The sequence below is a fragment of the Zingiber officinale genome, chromosome 11A, assembly GCF_018446385.1.
Source record: "Zingiber officinale cultivar Zhangliang chromosome 11A, Zo_v1.1, whole genome shotgun sequence".
NCBI lineage: Eukaryota > Viridiplantae > Streptophyta > Magnoliopsida > Zingiberales > Zingiberaceae > Zingiber > Zingiber officinale.
Window position 1 is genome coordinate 83,370,764 of NC_056006.1, and position 19,686 is coordinate 83,390,449.

At 36.1% G+C, this 19,686-nt stretch overlaps 1 protein-coding gene and 1 pseudogene across 8 annotated transcripts; both read right to left on the reverse strand.

Annotated features, from left to right (window-relative positions):
* Positions 1-5,278: 5,278 nt before the first annotated feature.
* LOC122031518 lies at positions 5,279-9,432 on the reverse strand (annotated as a pseudogene).
* Positions 9,289-16,341, reverse strand: LOC122032630. Of its 8 annotated transcripts, none has more exons than XR_006126167.1 (8): positions 16,144-16,341; positions 15,866-15,964; positions 15,667-15,779; positions 15,106-15,504; positions 14,764-15,020; positions 13,041-13,144; positions 10,130-10,269; positions 9,289-9,426 (listed from the first exon to the last, which is right to left on the reverse strand). XR_006126167.1 is itself a non-coding variant. In XM_042591944.1 (7 exons), exons 4-7 carry the CDS (start codon positions 15,271-15,273, stop codon positions 10,250-10,252), a joined length of 549 nt encoding a protein of 182 aa, XP_042447878.1. In that variant the 5' UTR covers positions 15,274-15,504; positions 15,667-15,779; positions 15,866-15,964; positions 16,144-16,341; the 3' UTR covers positions 9,433-10,249. The 8 variants fall into 8 exon arrangements, 1 of the variants encoding a protein (XP_042447878.1); XR_006126168.1 differs by having other exon boundaries at positions 9,291-9,426; positions 10,175-10,269; XM_042591944.1 differs by lacking the exon at positions 9,289-9,426 and having other exon boundaries at positions 9,433-10,269.
* Positions 16,342-19,686: the final 3,345 nt, after the last annotated feature.

Genomic DNA, 19,686 nt, shown 5'->3' on the forward strand with positions numbered 1-19,686 from the left:
TATATCCAAGGAATTTTAAAAGAATCCATGAAAATCTATTAAAATTTTGGATACCAAAAGATTTTCATAGAGTTTTAAAAAGACAAGTTTGAATACCATATGACTTTTTAAAACTCTATAAAAATCTAATTTGGATACCATTAGATTTCTATAGAGTTTATAAAAGTCTAGATTGAATACACCTAGACTTTTAAAATCCACAAAAGTCATTCAAAGTAATTAAAAGTCCAACATTGAATACGTCCCCCTAAGATTTGAGGAGGCATTTAACAAATAGTTGTGAACTTATTAAAATTTTAGAAACAAGAAATTGCTGGGAGAAAAAAATGGTCTCTCACGTTCCAACACTGACAAAGAGGATGATATAAACTTACCTTTTTTTCATTGTAGAAATTAAATCTTTGATACTGGATTCTTTGGGCAACGATGAATTTTTTTCAGTCCATTTAGAAGCTAGGGTACTCAATAGCATTCTTCTACAATTCTGTTTAGTATTACATCTATTCTTGGTCTTCATAAGATGGGGCATGCGGAGTTATGCTAATGTATGTACCTATTACTTGGAGAAAACTTTCACTCCAAGAGAATTTCTGAGGCTCGAGTTCTTCTCAGTTCAATTTCTAGAATTCTGATTTAATGGTAGTTTAGTACCGCATTATGAATTCAGATATTTCTCCAGATATGATTTTCTCTCTAACAAAGTAACAGTCAACTTCAATATGCTTTGTCCTATCATGGAAGACTGGATTTGAGGCAATATGCATAACGGCCTGGTTGTCACATATGAGTGACATTTGTGTAACCTCTTCAAACCTTAGTTCCTGAAGCAACTGTTTTAACCATATAAGTTCTTGACTAGCAATAGTCATAGCTCGATATTCTGCCTCTGCACTGGATCATGCTACAACATTCTATTTTTTGCTTTTCCAAGAAACAAGGTTACCTCCGACAAATATACAAAATCCAGAAGTGGATCTTCTATCAAAGGGAGATCCTGCCCAATCTGTATCAGAATACCTCACGACTTGAGTATGTCCTTTGTCTTCATATAGAAGACTCTTTCCTTGTGCACCCCTGATATATCGAATAATGCGAGTCACGACCTCCCAATGTTCTTTGCACAGAGAGCTAAGAAACTGACTTACTACACTTACTGCAAATGAGATATCCGGACGAGTGACAGTAAGGTAGCTTAGTTTCCCTACCAATCGCTTGTACCGTTCAGGATCTGAAAGAGGCTCCCCTTGATTTGGCAAAAGCTTGACATTAGGATCCATGGGATTGTCGATTGTCTTTGAGTTTAACATTCCTGTTTCTTCCAGAATATCCATTGCATACTTCTTTTGGGATATAATGATCTCATCTTTAGATTGTGCCACTTCTATCCCTAGAAAATATTTGAGTTTGCCGAGATCCTTTGTCTGGAAATGTTTGAAAAGATATTTTACTTGTGAAATCCCAAGATGATCATTACCTGTGATGACAATATCATCATGAGATGTCAAGAAGGTACGAAATTGAGTAGATAAATACTCACGTGCATTATCACTTTGCAAAGTTCGAAGGGAAGTACCAAATTGAGTTTTTATTTCAAGAAAAAAGGATTCAAAAATAGAATACAATTCTGAACGATCCTTCTTCAGATATAACCATGTACAACGGGAAAAATCGTCTATAAAAGTAACAAAATACCTTGACCCCATTGTAGAAGAAACACGACTCGGACCCCAAACATCAGAATGAATCAAAGCAAAAGGAGACATATCCCGACTCTCAATACGAGGAGAAAAAGAACTACGAACATGCTTACCTAAGTGACACGACTCATAAGATAAAGACTCTAAGTGAAAAAGACTAGGATGTAACTGTTTTAACTTATTAAGACCTAGATGTTCCAACCGAGCATGAATAAGTAGTGGAGATGTCGTCGCCGAACCAACAAAAGAGGGTTGTTAAAGCCGATATTGGCCATGAGATTCACATCCAAAGTCAATCATCCTCCCCGTACTCCGGTCCTGTAAAGAAACAGACGTATTAGTAAAAGAAATGATACAATCAAGAGATCGAGTAAGTTGACTTATCGATAATAAATTAAAGGGAGCGCCGGGAACATAAAGAACATTATGAATGGAAATAGATGAAGAAGGATGAACAATGCCAATACCCAGGGATTTAGTTTGGGAACCATTGACCATGGTAACCATTGGCAAATTACCAGAAGTAGTGAGGGAGGAAAATAGAGATTTATTACCAGTGATATGATCGGTGGACCCAGAATCAAGTAACCAAGGACCCGAAGAACGAGATATGCCAATAAAGGAAGTACCAGTGAGTGCACTGGTAGCAGTGGAACGCGAAGCCTAACGATCCTCAAACCATTTCAGAAAGTCAGTATAGGAAGGTGTTGGAGTCGAATTCGGTGTTAACTGTGAAGTGGAAGCTGAAGAACCAACAGAACTCTGAACGACCTGGGCAGCATGAGGAGACGACCATGTAGACTCCAACACTTATCAATCATGTGTCCCAGTCGGTGGCAGTGATCACACCAAGGACGGTTTGCCACCCTTACGAGGTGGAGGTCCTTTGTGTCGAGAGACCAAAGCTGACGAGTCGACAAGAACAGAAGAAGACATCGTCAAGACTTTGGCCGGGACATGGAGAAGAGTCGCCCAGGTATTCTCCATGGTAGCTTCTGGGGGACTACCCAGGATCTGGTTACGAACATGAGAATAATCTGTGGGCAGACCATATAAAGCCAAAGACAAAAAATTTCTTCCGATTTTCAAGCTCTTCAACAGGATCGGCCGTAGGTGGGAGCAGTTCATTGGAGTCACAAAGAAGGCTAGAGACTGAACCCAGATAAGTTGACATTGAATCTTTAATCTGATGGGCGCTGAGGATGGTCATGAGATCTTCACAAACTTGATAGAGTCGCCGAGAGGTGTTTGTAAAGAGTTGTTGAGCTTGTGTCTAAACAGCTTTGCAGGTTTTGTGAGTACGGAAGACATTCCTAAGAGATGGATGAATGGTAGCTCGGATAATACAACACAACTGAGCGTTAACCTTCTTCCATCGAGGACGATCGACGACTTGAACATCCTCTTCAGTTTGAGTGAGATGTTTCTCATAACCCTGTCCAACAAGCCAAAGCTCAATGTGAGATGTCCAAGAGATATAATTTTTACCATCCAACTGCTCGGAAGAAAGAGGTGCAATGATATGGTTGGTAAAGATTGAGGTATCTAGCTTTGGGACGCCAGATGTAGCCATGAATAGAACTGTGAACTGGGCTGCTGGAATATATGAAGTGAGCTTGCTTATGCTGGAAGAGAGGGGCTGCTGGTGACAGGGCAGAGGAAAAATTCCGGACAACAACGTCGAAGACTTAGTGCAGTAGAGCAAGACCCGCCACAGGCCTTCGAGCAGCAGCCGATGTCTTCGACTATTAGCGTCGAAGGATTATGGTGACAGGGCTTGTTGGCTTCGAACCGAAGCTAGGGCAGAAGACGGCTAGGGTGAGAAGCCTGGCCTGGGGGTCCCTGGCGACGAAAGCAACACCACGGCTTGAGCGAGTGAGAGACTGACCGTAGAGGGACGAGACTGCGGTGACGGAAGACGCGGAGAAGATCCGTAAGGTTGGATTCGAAGAGGGCCCAGACGAAGTCGATGGTGAAGCCTCGATCGGAGAGACCGCGTCACTGGTTGCCAACCAGAAGAAGAAATCATCGGAGAACGATCACTTGTTGCGCTCTTGCTGGCTGCTGCACCCGAGATCTCGACGATGGGCACTGGCGCGGGTGCGGGGATCCTTTCTGTGGGTGGGATCGGGGACTGGTAATATGCCTCAGGAGGTGGAGACAAAGGGAGCGGCGGCGCAGGAGGGACGGATGGGGAAGAGGCAAAATCACGGCGGCACAGGGAGGAAATAAATTAGGGTTTTAACCTCGTTCTGATACCATGTTCAAAGCAAAACCTAAATTCTCGTATCTTGGGAACCACGAGTTAGACTTTTATATAGGAAAGAAGATATATAAATTAACAGATAAAAATATCCCTATAATTATTCTAACACAATGCTTAGAGCCCCTAAGCTCCACAGCCTCTATACCATCACTGCGTTACCTTTATTTCCACTCGCAACTAGTAGCCACCCTCCATTTCATCATTATTGCTCACAACCACACACTGGATGAATAATCTGGGCCGGCTGTGTTAAATTCCGGAGACACCACACTTTACCCGGAACAGCATTCACCGCTGATTTACCTCCTCCTAGGATTCCTATGGGGCCAGGCCTAGGGGGCCGCTGGGCGGCGGGACCCGTCTTTTTGCACAATTATTGCTCACAACCAGCTCCTATATCTGTTCAACCCTTCCTCCATTTTCAGTTCACCTTCCATTCCAAGAAAAGGGTGCGGATAATTTGAGAAAGGATGACGCCGTGGTTCAACTTTTAGAAAGAAACATTTGTTTTTAAAAGAAAAAATATTTAACTGGTGGAGCCCCCTTACTAATAAATTATTTAACTGGTGGAGCCCCTTTCAGCCATCTAATGAACTCATGCAATAAGTTACAAGTGTGTTTAATTTTGTTAAGACTTTTATGGACCGACTAATCCTACAAGTGAGTGTCCTTCCCCCTAATTCACCCACCAGATAAATCTAAAAGCGCTCTGGGCAATTCACCTAGCAGTGGATCTCCACAGTAAAATTCACCGTAAAATTTGTACTTGCCCCAGTTGAGTTTCAAACTATGACATTCTATGAATCCATCAAACGTTTTGCCACGGCACCTTGGCCAGGGGCTGATTGTATTTTTTGCTGCATATATATGATCATACAAATGTAATATTGAATCAGTTTAAAACTTTTGCTAGCATGCTGTAATAAGTGATATTGAGCACTAATTTTTGCAAGATATTTTAAAATATAAGACTGATATGTTCGCAGGCATTCCTGCAACTTGACATTGTTGGAAGTCCAAATGACAGCAGATTCTTGATTACATGTCGACTTAAAATTTCCACGACATCATCGACATGCACACTCGCCTACTCGCCTATTGCTACATTATGAATAAAACCAGGCTAGCTTATTACAGTCCCATGAAACCAACATGGACACAAAAATAATTGATATTCGGTTTCCTTGATCAGAAATCTTGTTCGAGTAGAGGTGTCAATGGCTCTAAGTCTTTCAGAAGGGATATTTTGAGTGGGTTCATGATTGCTGATTTATCTGTCAGGATACTGCAGTATCTGTCGTGCTCGAATGTGATCTTAATAGTCAGTGTGGACTGTGGAATCTGAGAAAAGCCTCAAAACTGCAGCAAGATGTTGCGAGTTATGAGCCACGTTTGCCGCTTCAAGAAATAGTGATGGCTGCACTGTGATAACCTGTGATCAGCAGATATGTCAGCAAAGCCACACTCACCAAGCACATCCTAGCTTGTTTATCAAGAAAAAAAAACTATTAGTTGTCTTGATCAACCTTTTGAACATCTAAACCTCTGTAGGTATCATTAGGCACTATTCCCGCACGGCAAATTTTATAGCAAAAGTAATCAACAGGAAGGATCGCTTCAATTGCATCACATACATGGATGCGCAAAAATAACGAAGATCTTGAGCTTATCATCTCTTTCCAGCCGTTATCAATGATTAAATAGTGACCAATCAACATAACTTTTGATGTAATGACCATGTTATTTGTCAAATCTTTCATAAAACTTTACATGCTCTATTTGCGCTTCCCGGATTTACCCGGTAGCTGGTGGGAAAATTCCGTTGAGCTAAGCCGACCACCTCTAGGTGAATGAAAGATATAAATATCTGGACACCTATACTTTGAATACTATCATTTATCGTGGCAAAAGGTGATACCCTCACCCGGGAGTCCCCCTACAAGACCGCTCCAAGCACATTGAAAGGGATAAATCATGGGAGCCATTTGGTTAGCCAAGCGGCCTCCTAGGTGAGGGGTCTAGCATGGGGTAAATCACGTGATTCGAACTCGAGATCTATTGTTGTTACTCCTCATCTTAGTACTAACTCGGCTATGCTCGTGAGAGCATGCTGTATGTCAAATCTACTTTAAAATGACCACATCATTCTTTTCCAGCTAATTAAAAATTGACCAGCTACTCCATAACTTTAATCTTATGCTTTTGGGTGAGGACATGTATGTCAAATCTACTCCATAACTTTAATCTTATGTTTTTGGGTGAGGACATGTATGTCAAATCTACCATAAAGACATAAAGTGTTACATGTTTCTCATTTATGTTCTATGGCCGCCAAAGATCAGTATCAACCAGTTTTAAATGGTTTCATTTCTCTGGTAACAAACACGCAACCATGAACTATTGAGTAATCCAGTGATATTCAGGATAGTGATGCATTTCTTCTTCATTCCATCATAATCCAAAAAAAAAAAAAGTTTCTCATGTTAATAGTGCAAGTCAATCGGTCTGAGATCAGTTTATTGGATCTACCACATATGCCACACTTTAGAACTATGTTCACAATATCCCAGCACACATTCTCACTGCACACTAATAGTGATCTTGGTACCTTAAAATGTTTTAATACTAGGTTTAGTAAGAGGGCAATAGTTATATAAAGTAAATGAGTACCTTGTGTTTTCTAGCATATTGTAGAGCTTTAAGGTACTATCCTTCTTGCAACAGTACGGTGACATAATCATGATCGAAGGACAGCTGCCTAAGCGTATCCATACCTTGCTTCCGAATTTCAAGTTTTGACGACCTTGTTCCAACAGTTGCAATGCAACTTCTTTAGACGGCTCTAATATCTGAAATGGGAACATATTCATTCATCAAGTACTAGATGAGCATAAATGACGTTTAACCGTGTAGTCTTTCAAAGCTCAGTAACATATGATTTCCAAATGTGGAAAATATTCCTCCTTCAAGTGAAACCTAAAATTTATGTTGTTCATTCAGGCCAAAAATAATGCAGTCTGCTGGGAGCATGATATAAGATTGTTTTTACGCCAGAGGTTGTCACTTAATATAGTTGGTTAGGGCCTTGGAAGTTGTTGCCAAGGTATAACGTTCAAAACCTATTGTGGACAAGGTTCAAACCCGCTTTCACCTAAATGCGAATGTTTGACGGCTCTCATAACCATCTTTTCTATATAAAAAAACAAAAGAAGAAGAGAGTTTGTCTACGGGAGTTGCATAAGATACATTTAGCTACTGGAAACATTACTAGTTTTTAAAAAAATATGTCAAAGAAAATGCTACTGATTACTCCACGAAAACTTTTAAGAAACAAAGAAGACAATTATGTCACCTGCACTTCATGGAGAAATATTTCTATATATGATTTCATACTAACATATTACCAAAGATAATACATATGATGAATCAATTTTAACTAATAATTACGACTAGCTAAGCATACATTAATTTTGATAGATTAGGCATGTTAAAGAAAAAGTTTAAAACATTAGAAGCTAGAAATTCTTAAAAATATTAATTAAATAAAGGAATCTCAGATTAGGAGATCACCTTATTTATAACAAACAATGCAAGTTCACTATGGCGATTGCTGCGGACTTGGATGACCATTGCAAACAGGTCGGGAGGAACCTTGAGTTTCTCCTTCATAGAACTGCAGCTCAGAGAAGCTTTTTATTAACCAATAATAAAAGCCCAGTAAAAGGCCCCATAGTCCAAAGAAATAAAGAATGAGTCATAGCACTATTACTAACGCATATCCCCTATATGAGTTCTCTTTGAATAGAAAACTATGGCCTTCTTTGGCTATTAGGTTTCAGTATACTAGAATGAGAAAAGAAGCATCCTAGGTTTAGTGTTTTCGAACCATAGAAACGTATTGAATAATAAAAGCACTGGGAAAGAAAGTGGACTTATTTTTCATTCCACCAAGATAAGATTATGATGGATAATGAATAGAACAACCATATTAGTTTAGGGTGCATTCCAAAATAACCAAGTGACTACTATTTTGGTAACTAAAGAATAGCATTCTTGTTCCATATGAACGGCCACCAACATGAAATATATAAATATATATTCAATCATTCATTCATTCCAAATTGTCATTTTAATTTCCTCATTTTATCCTTTTTTATTCTAGATCACCAACAGGTTCTGAATATCATACCAGTGTAAAAACTCCATAATAACCGCAATCAGATATGAAAGATCGGCACGCAATTCTTCCTCAACTGGAGCAAATGCAAACTGGAACATTTCATCTAGTGAAATTGCCACACTAGTTGGTTGAGTGTCCAGTTGGTTAGAAACACCAGAATCTGTTCTGGTGCTGCCACATTGAAGTCCTTCAGATTGTAATGAAGGTTGTCTCAAGTAAGACTGGGTTTGCAAATGCATAAATTCTTAATAAACATTGTAGAATTTTAAGAAAGAAAATCAGTTAATAAGGAATTACCAAGGGAACTGCCAGAGTGGATTCTCATGCCATCAAAATTTGCATTGCCATCCACGTCAGAAAGTGAATCAAATGATCCTTTACCTCCAGATTTTTCAGTATGACTAGCTTCTCATCATAAGAAGTTCCAGTCATCGATTGTTTAGGTCCATTCTCTGCTACTTCAATGACAGATTTTCTCCTATTCATTGTCTCTCCAGAAGATTCTGCAGACACAAAATTAGGTGTTGTTGTAACTTGGCCAGTTGGAGTTTTGGTTCTCTTTGAACTTATGTTTCCTCCCTGAAAAGCTTTTTCCATTTTAATGTAGTATGAATAAGACGTGACAAGTACATCTATCGCCCTTGTGATGATTGATATTGGTCTTCTTTCAAGAATAATAGCATGCATCATTGTAAGACATAGTGTCTTAATCTGGAAGTTGATCAAATAAATTGGTATTAATCACCAGATTTAGAAATCATTACCATTAATACAGATGGAAAATTGCATTTTAGACAATCAGTATATTAAAAAAAATATTTACCTTACCTGGATCAGATCTTTGACGTTGTAAGAACTCCAGAATGAATAGAACATTAGAGCTACTGGCAGCAATAGACTGCAGGACCCTAAAGCTTTTAACAATGGTTCAAATCTATTTTAGAATAAAAAGCAAGAATATTAAATCGTACCTCTAGATCCAAGCAAATCCTCCACAAAAGACTATTATCAATATCACAAACAAGGTCAGGAACAAGGAATATCCAATTGTCTCCATATATCATTGCACTATATGCACTAGTGAGACTATCCTCAACTTGCATCCCTTGTCTATTAGAAACTAAATTGCATCTCAACAGAAGTGGAAGTGGAGCAGATATTGGTGATAGTGAATCAAGAAAAATGTCATTGATTATGACAACTTTTGCGTCCACTTGATGAACCAAAAGTACATTGTCAATCACACTAACTGCAACTCTACTCCGAGTAAATAGGCAAAGGCCCTGAAAATAAAATAGACAAATATTAGGTACATATAGACGTTTAAAGCTAAACGTAATCTCACTGTGTCTCGTGTTGCTAAGTATGTGATCCTTATACCAAGTTAAATATATTATCATATTAGTAAAAATGTAATTTAGATAGTTATAAGAACATCGATGCTATTCAGGATATAAATAGTAATTCTAAAAGCCAAGTTTAATACCAGAAAAGAGTTTACATTATCATATGATGAACAAAATATAAACAAGTTTAAGTTTCTAGCACAAATCTGAGACATAAAATGCAAGTGCTTAAGTTGCAAAATTAAGGATTTTCTGAGGTAGAGATCATGTAGCAACTTAAGGTAATTTCATTTACGATAACATCTTTAAAATATATATTTTTCTATTTGAAAGTGACCTTCCTTTTGTCTTCCTGAAGTTTCACGGACTACAGAACAGAATGATTCTACGTTTTAATCCAATTGGAAAAGAAGAAATATAGAATGCAAACATACATAAAATCTTTTTTTTAATAACCAAAACAATAAGGGGCATTACTTGGAACTTCTCAAACCATATTTGTTGCACAACAGCATCACTATAAAATCTATATAAGTTGAGTTGCATAGCCACCCTATCACATTGCAGGAAGTATATTCTACCATAGCTGTTAAAATAGCCCATGTTTAACATAACAAAATGCTGGATTTAAGTTACATACTTGCTGCGATGACAAAGAAAAAAAAAGAATTGGACCAAGCTTTACATAGTAACTATATGAACATCTGCTGCTAGAACAGGGTTGTGGTTTGCCTCAGACTTGACCATTGTCATCTCAAATTTAGGCAAGCGAACAGAGTCCTGATGGGAAACAAATTGAAAGTAAGTGAGACACTGAAAACACTGCATAAGGAAAGCCAAACATTCAATCTTGATCAAAAGAGTGAAGAGACTATCACAGAGAAATTAATCTAAATGCAATAGTGGAAAAAGAACATAAACCTGACATCTAAGACAGTAAGGTAACTAACTGTTGCAAAGCACCTCTTTACAATTGATAAAGAATTTGGTCCGTAAACAAAATTTCTTATAGGTAAGGATGTGATCAGATACAAGTTCTATCCTAGTGATCAAATAGGTGAAATGGCATTAGTAGCATCCTCACATCAAAAATATGCATGAAAGGTGATGCTCATCCAAGTGTTACCTTCCCTGGATATTGATAGAATACAATGCAAAAACACTGTCTCATAACTTCTTTGTTTTAATCGTTCTCTAATGGTTCATTTAACTCAGCTATAGGTTTACTTTGATGACTAGTAAGAATATTATGATTTTCAAGAAATTTGACTTAAATATTCCCTAAACATGAGGTAGTCAAACATGAGGGAGCCCTCTGTAATTGAGGGCTAGGATGCATATAGGATTTGGGTAGTATTAATTGAGTGATATGTTTGTCAAGGACTCTACCCTTTGTGTTGATTCAGTAATAGTTTATAACAATATTTATTTAAACTCCTAGATTATTTGATGTAGCCCTGATAAATCAATACTAGTCCTCTATTTTGATTTGAAATCTTCAAACTAGCATCTACATCTTTTACAATTGTGGTTTTATTTCCTCTAGTCATTATTGAACTGAGATTTTTGGTAAGTAATGATGCTCATATTAATTGAATAATCAACAAGATCACAACCAAAATACTTTTTAGAAATAATGGAGTTTTTAGGGAGTTTTTTTTTTTAAAATAAAAAAGCAAAATGCTAAAATAGTCTAGCTACCAAAATTGCTAATTCAATAAGAAAGATGTGATTTGTATATCAAGGTGCAAGCGGCCTATAATTGTTGTTCTCAGCATCGGAATTTAAATTTATTAGGATATTTATCACTATGAAGGTCATGATGAAATTTCTATAGCTCTTATAAATTTGCAACTTTTTATTGGATAAGATCTGGTGCAATTGATTCCCTCATCTTTCACTTCTCCTTGAAAGTTATAACGGATCCTGTGGAATGGATGCCACCTCTCTTATCAATTTTGTTTGTGATGGTTCTTGGACCAACTTCAATGTATTGGATGATAAATAATTTATTAAAGTAAGAGGGGACTCGACCAGTTAAATATTTTTTTTCTTTTAAAAACAAATGTTTCTTTCTAAAAGTTGAACTACCACATCATCCTTTATCAAATTATCCACAATCTTTTCTTGGAATGAAAGGTGAACTGGAAATGGAGGAAGGGTTGAACAGACATAGGAGCTGGTTGCTCTGGTTGTGAGCAACGATCAAGGAAGTGTCATGGTGGAATGGAGGGTGGCTACTAGTTGAGAGGAAATAAATGTAATGCAGTGATGGTATAGAGGCTGTGGAGCATAGGGGTTCTAAGCATTGGATGGGCCTAAAGCACATGGTCTAAATTCATAATCAATGATGATGAATGTTTTGATCCAACCAAGAGAACAATCAATCACCTTGATGGTCTAAGCCACATTGTCAAACTGCCTAAACTTGAATTAATCATATTGCACACATCAGTCCCTGCACACCATCCTACTTTTCACTTCTGATGCGGTACTAAACTATGATTCCATCAGAATTCTAGAAATTGAACTGAGAAGAACTCGAGCATCAGAAATTGAAGGAAAATTATTAATTTTCTTGGAGTGAAAGATTTCTCTAAGTAACAAGTACATACATTAGCATAATTCCGCATGCCCCATCTTATGAAGACCAAGAATAGATGTAATACTAAACAGAATTATAGAAGAATGCCATTGAGTACACTAGCTTGTAAATGGACTGAAAAAATTCATCGTTGCCCAAAGAATCTAGTATCAAAGATTTAATTTCTACAATGAAAAAAGGGTAAAGTTTATATCATCCTATGGAAGAAACTGGCATCTTTCTTTGTCAGTCATGGTAGTTGAAATGTAAGAGACCATTTTTCTCCCAGTAACTTCTTGTTTCTAAAATTTAATAACAAGTTCACAACTATTTGTTAAATGCCTCCTCAAATCTTAGCTTGATGGACAACTCTTGATGGACAATCTCAAAGGCAGCCTGAGATAACTGAATAAGCTTCAGCAATAATATGTGACATCATATCACACTGAAAAAAATTCTGTAATTGTCCTAAATTATTGTAGATTTATGTTCTAACAACTTTCTTATCTGCATATTCCACTTCTTGCAGTGATCCTCAATTCTTATCTTTCTCAACTATGATGATATTTCTCCAGAGCCAAACTGCATCATGTTGAATTTTTCTAAAACATTAAGACTAAGTATCTAACTAGGGATTCAAGATTTAGACAGTTTGAAAACATTAAATATGTATAAATCATATTTAAAGGCATGATGAATAGACTAAAGTCCCAAGAACTTCTGGCATAAATCATTTCAGCGAATTAATAAACGAGAATTTCAAAGACAAAAAAAAGCAATCTAGATGATTCTAGGATATAACACTAATTGTACTAAATTTTTAATATGAATAGATAAGACAAGACTAAAACCACTGAGATTTCCTAATACAAAAAAATAATTAAAATAGATTATAACATTGCACAAGGAACTAAATGCGGCACAATTTGATTGATCAAAGTTTACGATAGATCAAGTTAGATGTTACCTGAAACCAGAGAATATTGTGCACTGCATTCCAGAAGCAAGAACCATCCGACTTTCATGAGTATAGACATACTAACCGACATTAAATTGTTTAGCCTCCACCAACTAAAGAGTATTCATATCAGTTTCATATGACAACATGTTTATGTCGCCGTTAATGTTTCAAGTAACACAATCAAACATATGTTTGCCCCCTAGACATACAAAAACACATTTGTTTAACAGAACAAATGTTAACATCTATACAGTACTAATTTTGAACAAAATATGTTCACACACTCCTATTACAACTTTCATCATCATGAAGCTAAGTAGGTCCTAACTATTTGCATTCGGCTACATGGATGTTATCCTACATTTAACTTTGTGCAAGATTATACAACTTGTAATATCCAAATCATTTAATCAATTTTTCAATGTATTAACTTGCTTTTTTTGGTTTCATCTACATCCTGCATCGTCAACTCTAATGATTCAATTCATTTAATTATAGAGTCCACTGGTCACCACCTTTAAAAAAGTTAATGCCACCTTTAAAAAAGTTAATGCCACCTCAATCTATTTTCTCTCAATTTATTCACAATTCGAGAAAAATATCATTGGTTCAAGTAGTAGTATTTTTTATTTTAATTTTCATAATAACCTCACACATTCATGTATTCTCATCTTGTTATATATCTTCTTAATGTCCTAATTATCCAACATTCTAATTCATAAAAGATAAAAGCTTGTACCAGTCTTGTAAAATTTTTCTTTTACCCTAAGCAAATGCAACACTAAATGATGACACAAGACTCCAGAAGCTCCTCCCCATTTTAACAACATTTTTATTCTAGTAACATATCTTCATCAATATCTTCTTGTTGTTGAATAATAGATTATAATATCTAAGAATTTTATTACAAGGAAGTTCATGTTCAAACTTCAAACATCTAAACTATTCTCTTAATTCTTTTTCTTATTAATTATTACTAAAACTACATTGCATATACTCAATTTCAATTCTACTTAGTTTCTAAGCAACAAAGCCCAACAGTAATGACAAGAACAATAGAATCGAGTGGTGGTAGACGGTGAGGCAACATTGATAGGCCACAATTTGCTATCTCAAGACATTGAGCAATGGAGGCACAAGGAAAAGGAGGAAGAAGCTACAGAGGAAGATTTGCTACCACAGGAATCAAACTCGTAGGTTCTCCGGCGATGACCTACAAACGGTTAAGGTGGAAGAGGAGAATTCCAACAGTTGAGATGACTCTAACACCATGTGACATAGAAACATAAAAAACATTAACCTAGATAATCCTTTTCTACTTTGATATATTATATCAATGATATATTTAAAAATAAGAATGGTTATATCGTATATTTACAAGTGAGTCCTGAACAATGGACCACTAAAACAAGTATTTTTACAAATAATACAACATGAACAGATAGTATTCTATGACACAAGGTAACTTCAGCATGGAGGTAAGTCAATTTTAGTTACTGAAAGAGAACAACAAATAATTACAATTCTAGCTGCATTTACTAGCCAGATCTATTTTGACTCCGAGTAGTATAAATGGCCACATGACCACATAAAACTATAATGTGTTACCTTATTGAATATTATGCTGTCAAAATATTTTAATAAGATATTTAAAAATAAAACATTATAGAATAAAATGTGCAAATCAGCATTTGTAGCTACATTGTAATGAGCTTTTTGGTGAAACAACCTTGTCTTAATCAAGATAAGATCACAGGAGGGGCAGTCTGTCCAAAAGAATCCAAGTATTCTCTCAGTGTCAGTTTTGCATATGTGACTAAATATCTGCCCGGATTCTCTATTCTTGAATTGTATCTCATGATTAGACCTATGAATCCCTATTAACTTTGCATCAAGGGAATATCTGATGAATAAAACAGGTCCTCCACCAACAAAATCAGAACTGTGAGGATCCAACTGTGATGTACCAACTTTGTAGGACAAAACCTGTGATTAAAACATCATAATAAAACCAGCATTCTCACCAATATTCCAGCAGAGCTGATCAAAGACTTAAACATAATTGTATTACATGGTCAGATAATGGAGCCAGAAGCAACTTATTCCCATTGTCATAATACAGTCGTTGTGTTCCAGGAGCATTGCATCGAAGGGGTGGGTATTGCATGTAAACATGAGAGAGTGCACCAAAACCACTAATTCCCCCTTGAGACTGTTCATCAGAAGCTTCTTCTGGCATAGTATAATTTGAGCTTAGAGCCTCTAGCCAGGTAACCTGTCACTATATAACTCTTTGTACGCATTTACAGATATATGAAGCAAACAATATTCGCAGAACCTGCTCAATACACTTGAGCTTCAAACAGGTAATTTTAACTTAATCTTCCAGCTCCAAGGATGTCCAAGAGTTTAAGAGGGAACCCAAATAGCTTATCTAGCTGCTGAGTCAATTCTACACCTTGTTGCTGATCTTTAAGAACCAAGTTGATTTTTTGTATCAGTAGAGGAATGTTTATAAAATAAAGAAAAAAAAAAGATAGGGCAGTCATTGTGTGGCAATTAAATACTCAGGCAACTCCAGAATGATTCATAATCAAGAAAATGTTCTTTAATAGTAAATTTGTTTAGATACCTGATACATGCTCTGCATGCATGCATGCTTTTAGTTTAAGGAATTCATTCAAACACATATCACGCTCAATCTCTGGAACTTTTTCTTGAGATGCACAACCCATATTCTTTCGTCTGAAGAAAAATTGAAAAAAATTAAAATACCAACAAAAGAACATATGCTCTTATTGACGAATTTTGGATGACTACTTTTTACGAACCTGAGAAGCACAATTAAGTAATACACGCTTCAACGTAGAGACAGTCTTCTTCTCCTTCATTTAGAGGATTCTCGATAAGGAGCAAAAAGATGAAAGGATCTACAAGCGCACATGTTAGTTCGAAAAAAAATACGACCAACGACTGCAACTAGGGTTCCACCTAAGTGATCGCAAGCGGAAAAAAGGAGCATTTTGCGGATACAAAAATAAAAAAATAAAGTCTCTCAACAAAATCACACAAACTATAAATCATAGAAAACTTGAAATCGAGATCTCACCATGAGGGTCAGAGAAAGCGATCAAACGACCGGATGTTAGATGTACCGAGTTTCGCAACTGAGAGAGAGCGCGCGCGCGAAACCCCAATAAAACCGTGATTGAACTGCCAGTCAAGAACAGATGGGAAACGAAGGGCGAATTTGCGTTCGGGAAGCGAATGGAACATTATAAAGCCCATGTTGCTCCAAGCTGAACTTCCGCCCAAACGGGAATTTTGATTATTGTTTTTTTTAAAGAAAAATTAATACATCCATGCAACTCGACCTATTTTTTTTTCATAGATTTATAAATGCCACAATACAAAATCCTAGAGTGTAGTTGAGAAATTCTAAAATAACTTGGGGTAAAAGGAAAACTTTTATGGGAGCAACCAGAAAAATTGCAAGGTAAAATGATAATTTAAAACTGAAGTTATAAAATTTAATATGTAAATATTATAACAGGCAACAACCAGAAAGGAAAATGGAAGATGAAGTGTAAAATCAAAAAAAATTGCAAGGTAAAATGATAATTTAAAATGATAATTGTTTTAAATATCGGCCGTACAATATATATTCGTGTCCGCTGTTTGGCCAATATTCATGGTCATGAATTTACACTTCATACCTTTCTAGATAGTGGAGCTACTAACTCCATAATTGATGAAAAAACCCTTCTAGCAGTTCTGTCCTCTTCCTTCATCAAAACTACTACTCATCCAATGATAAGTACTCAGTTTGATGGTCAAACCCTAACTAGTACGAAGTTTGTTACAAATATACACCTCCACTTTTATAATAACTGTGACATTTTTAGTCCACCCCTATCACTATCTAAACTTTGGATAAAACCATTACTACACTCAGATATTCACTTAATATTAGGACTCAATTTTCTTGTCCAACCCGATCGTGCTCTCCTATTGACTAAGGATTATACTCTTTTTCTCTCTACCCCTATTGTATCCCCTATTGTCTCTGACTATTCAGCATCAGTACAAAAATATGGAGGTACTCCTCAAAATATCCTTGCCTCATCAGCACTACCTCCACCTAAAGTAGTACCTCCCAAAACACATAGTCAAATAATTTGTAATTGCAAAAACCAAAATACGTGTAAAGGCTCCTACCTAATACACCAACAACCCATTTATAACTTAACTTTCCAAGAATTTCAAGAGGATAACATTTCTGATAACTTTTAGATGAGGATTTTTTTAATTCTCTAGAAATACCAAAATACTTTTTAGCACCAAAAACATTAATCCAGTTTATTTTAAAATAAGAAAATCTAGACGATATAATTTCTAGATTAGAAAAGCTAGAAATCATAGGAGACAACCCCACTAAATATTGAGATAGAGATAAAATATATTGTCACTTATCAATAATAAACCCAGACTTAACTATAAAAGCACAAGAATTGCAATATACAAACTGGGAAGCCGAAGAATGTAAAAATCACATTCAACGATTATTAAAACTTGGGGATATCCAACGTTCTACTTCTAGACATAGAAGCCCTGCCTTCATAGTAAACAAAGGATCTGAACAAAAAAGAGGACAATCCCGAATGATTTTCAATTATAAAAGGCTTAATGATAACTGCCAAGAAGATGGATATAAAATCCCAGACAAAGATCAACTACTAAATAAAATACAAGACTCAAAGTGGTATTCTAAGTTTGACATGAAATCTGGGTTTTGGCAAGTAAAAATGCATCAAGACTCAGTAGAATGGACAACTTTCTCCTGTCCAGAAGGATATTTTGAATGGCTAGTAATGCCTTTTGGTTTAAAAGTAGCACCACAAATATTCCAAAGAAAAATGGATAATATATTTAGAAACCTATCCAATTGTACATGTGTATATATAGACGATGTATTAGTTTTTTCTAAAACAAAATAAGAACATTATGCACATTTACATCTTCTTTTTAACTTATTTGAAACCCATGGATTAATTATTTCTAGAAGTAAAATGAAACTAGTTGTAAACCACATTGAATTCCTAGGAGCCGAAATTGGAAAAGGGAAAATAACACTGCAACCACATATTACTACTAAAATCTAAATTTTTCCCGATAAAATGGAAGATATAAAAACACTTAGATCTTTTTAAGGTCTTTTAAACTATGCCAGGCAATATCTAAAAGATATTGGAAAAAATCAGTGGACCTCTGTACAATAAAACATCACAAGAGGATAAAAATATTTTAACCAATAAGATATAGACCTAGTTAGACAGATAAAAAATATGGTAAAAAACTTGCCTGAATTAACACTACCTCTTGATACAGGCTATCTGATTATAGAAACAGATGGTTGTGAAACAGGATGGGGAGGCGCTCTTTATAGAAAATCCAACAAATATGATCCTAAAAATGCAGAAGCACTATGCAGGTATGCTTCAGGCCAATACAAAGAAAAAGGCCGACTGACTTCTTTAGACTATGAAATTTTAGCTGTAATTTATTGCCTTGATGCTTTCAGACTTTTTATTTGCAGCAAAAGAGAAATCACAGTCAGAACAGACTATGAAGCTATTGTAAAATATAGTCAACAAATCAAAGGCCTTCGAAAAGGCCTTAGTACAAAAAGATGGTTAAAATTTACCGACACTATTATTAACAAGGGATTAACCATCCAATGGGAACACATTAAGGGGAGTAACAATTCTTTGGCAGATACATTATCTCGATTATTACACTAAACTTTGACATTAGTCTTGCAGACATGGATACACAAAAGAAAGTCAACACTTTTACAATGAAAACTATGAGATTCGGGAATCAAGAACTTCAACAATTCATCCATTATGAAGAACAATTTCATTTTCCAGCCAGAGAAAAATTAGACCACATACAAACATGTCTTCTGGACAACATATGGAGCATTCCCACAATCCCTGGTGGAACAAAATACAAGATTGTCATAATCAATGTTGTGGCTAATTACTTCCAAACAATAATACAAAAACCAGTTGGAAAAAAGTTCTCTTGTTATGTAGTTTACTCAGGTTCTCAAGCAGGAGTATATTATGACTGGGAAGAAGTTACAATTGTTATTCAAGGATGTGTAACTCCTTCATTTCGAGGTTTCTACTCACTAGAAGATGGTTTTGATTCTGCCAGAACAGTCATTGGGCCCAATTTCTTTATCAGTACCCTACTAAAAACAGGGAGCAAATCACCTATGGAAACAGATCAGTCAGAAAAAGCTCAAGAAAGACCTGAAAAAACATATGCACAGGCTATTATAACCTTTTCAAATAACGCACAGCCTAAGGCTCATAGGCCCAATTATTTAACATTGGGACAATTAAGAATTGCTGCAGCTGCTACCTCTAGACAAAGAAATTCGGAAGCAGTTCTGCTGGGCCTACCCACCACTATTCTGGATGAAATCTCCATATACATAAGGCGTCTGGCAGAGGACTCTACTTTCCAAACCTTTGCGGAACTATGTGAAGCCTTAAAAATATTACATCAAGAACAAGTCCCAAAGGGGATGACAATCATATATGAAGAAGAAAGCAGCCCCAAATTGAAATGCAACAAAAGA

Bases quoted from the DNA above. Each gene is read 5' to 3' on its own strand.
- LOC122032630 (XM_042591944.1), bottom strand. From the start codon at position 15,273: ATGCCAGAAGAAGCTTCTGATGAACAGTCTCAAGGGGGAATTAGTGGT. The intron at 15,021-15,105 runs GTAATACAATTA...TTTTAATCACAG, and splicing joins TGGCTCCATTATCTGACCAT to GTTTTGTCCTACAAAGTTGG. The intron at 10,270-13,040 runs GTAACATCTAAC...GTTTCCCATCAG, and splicing joins ACAATATTCTCTGGTTTCAG to GACTCTGTTCGCTTGCCTAA.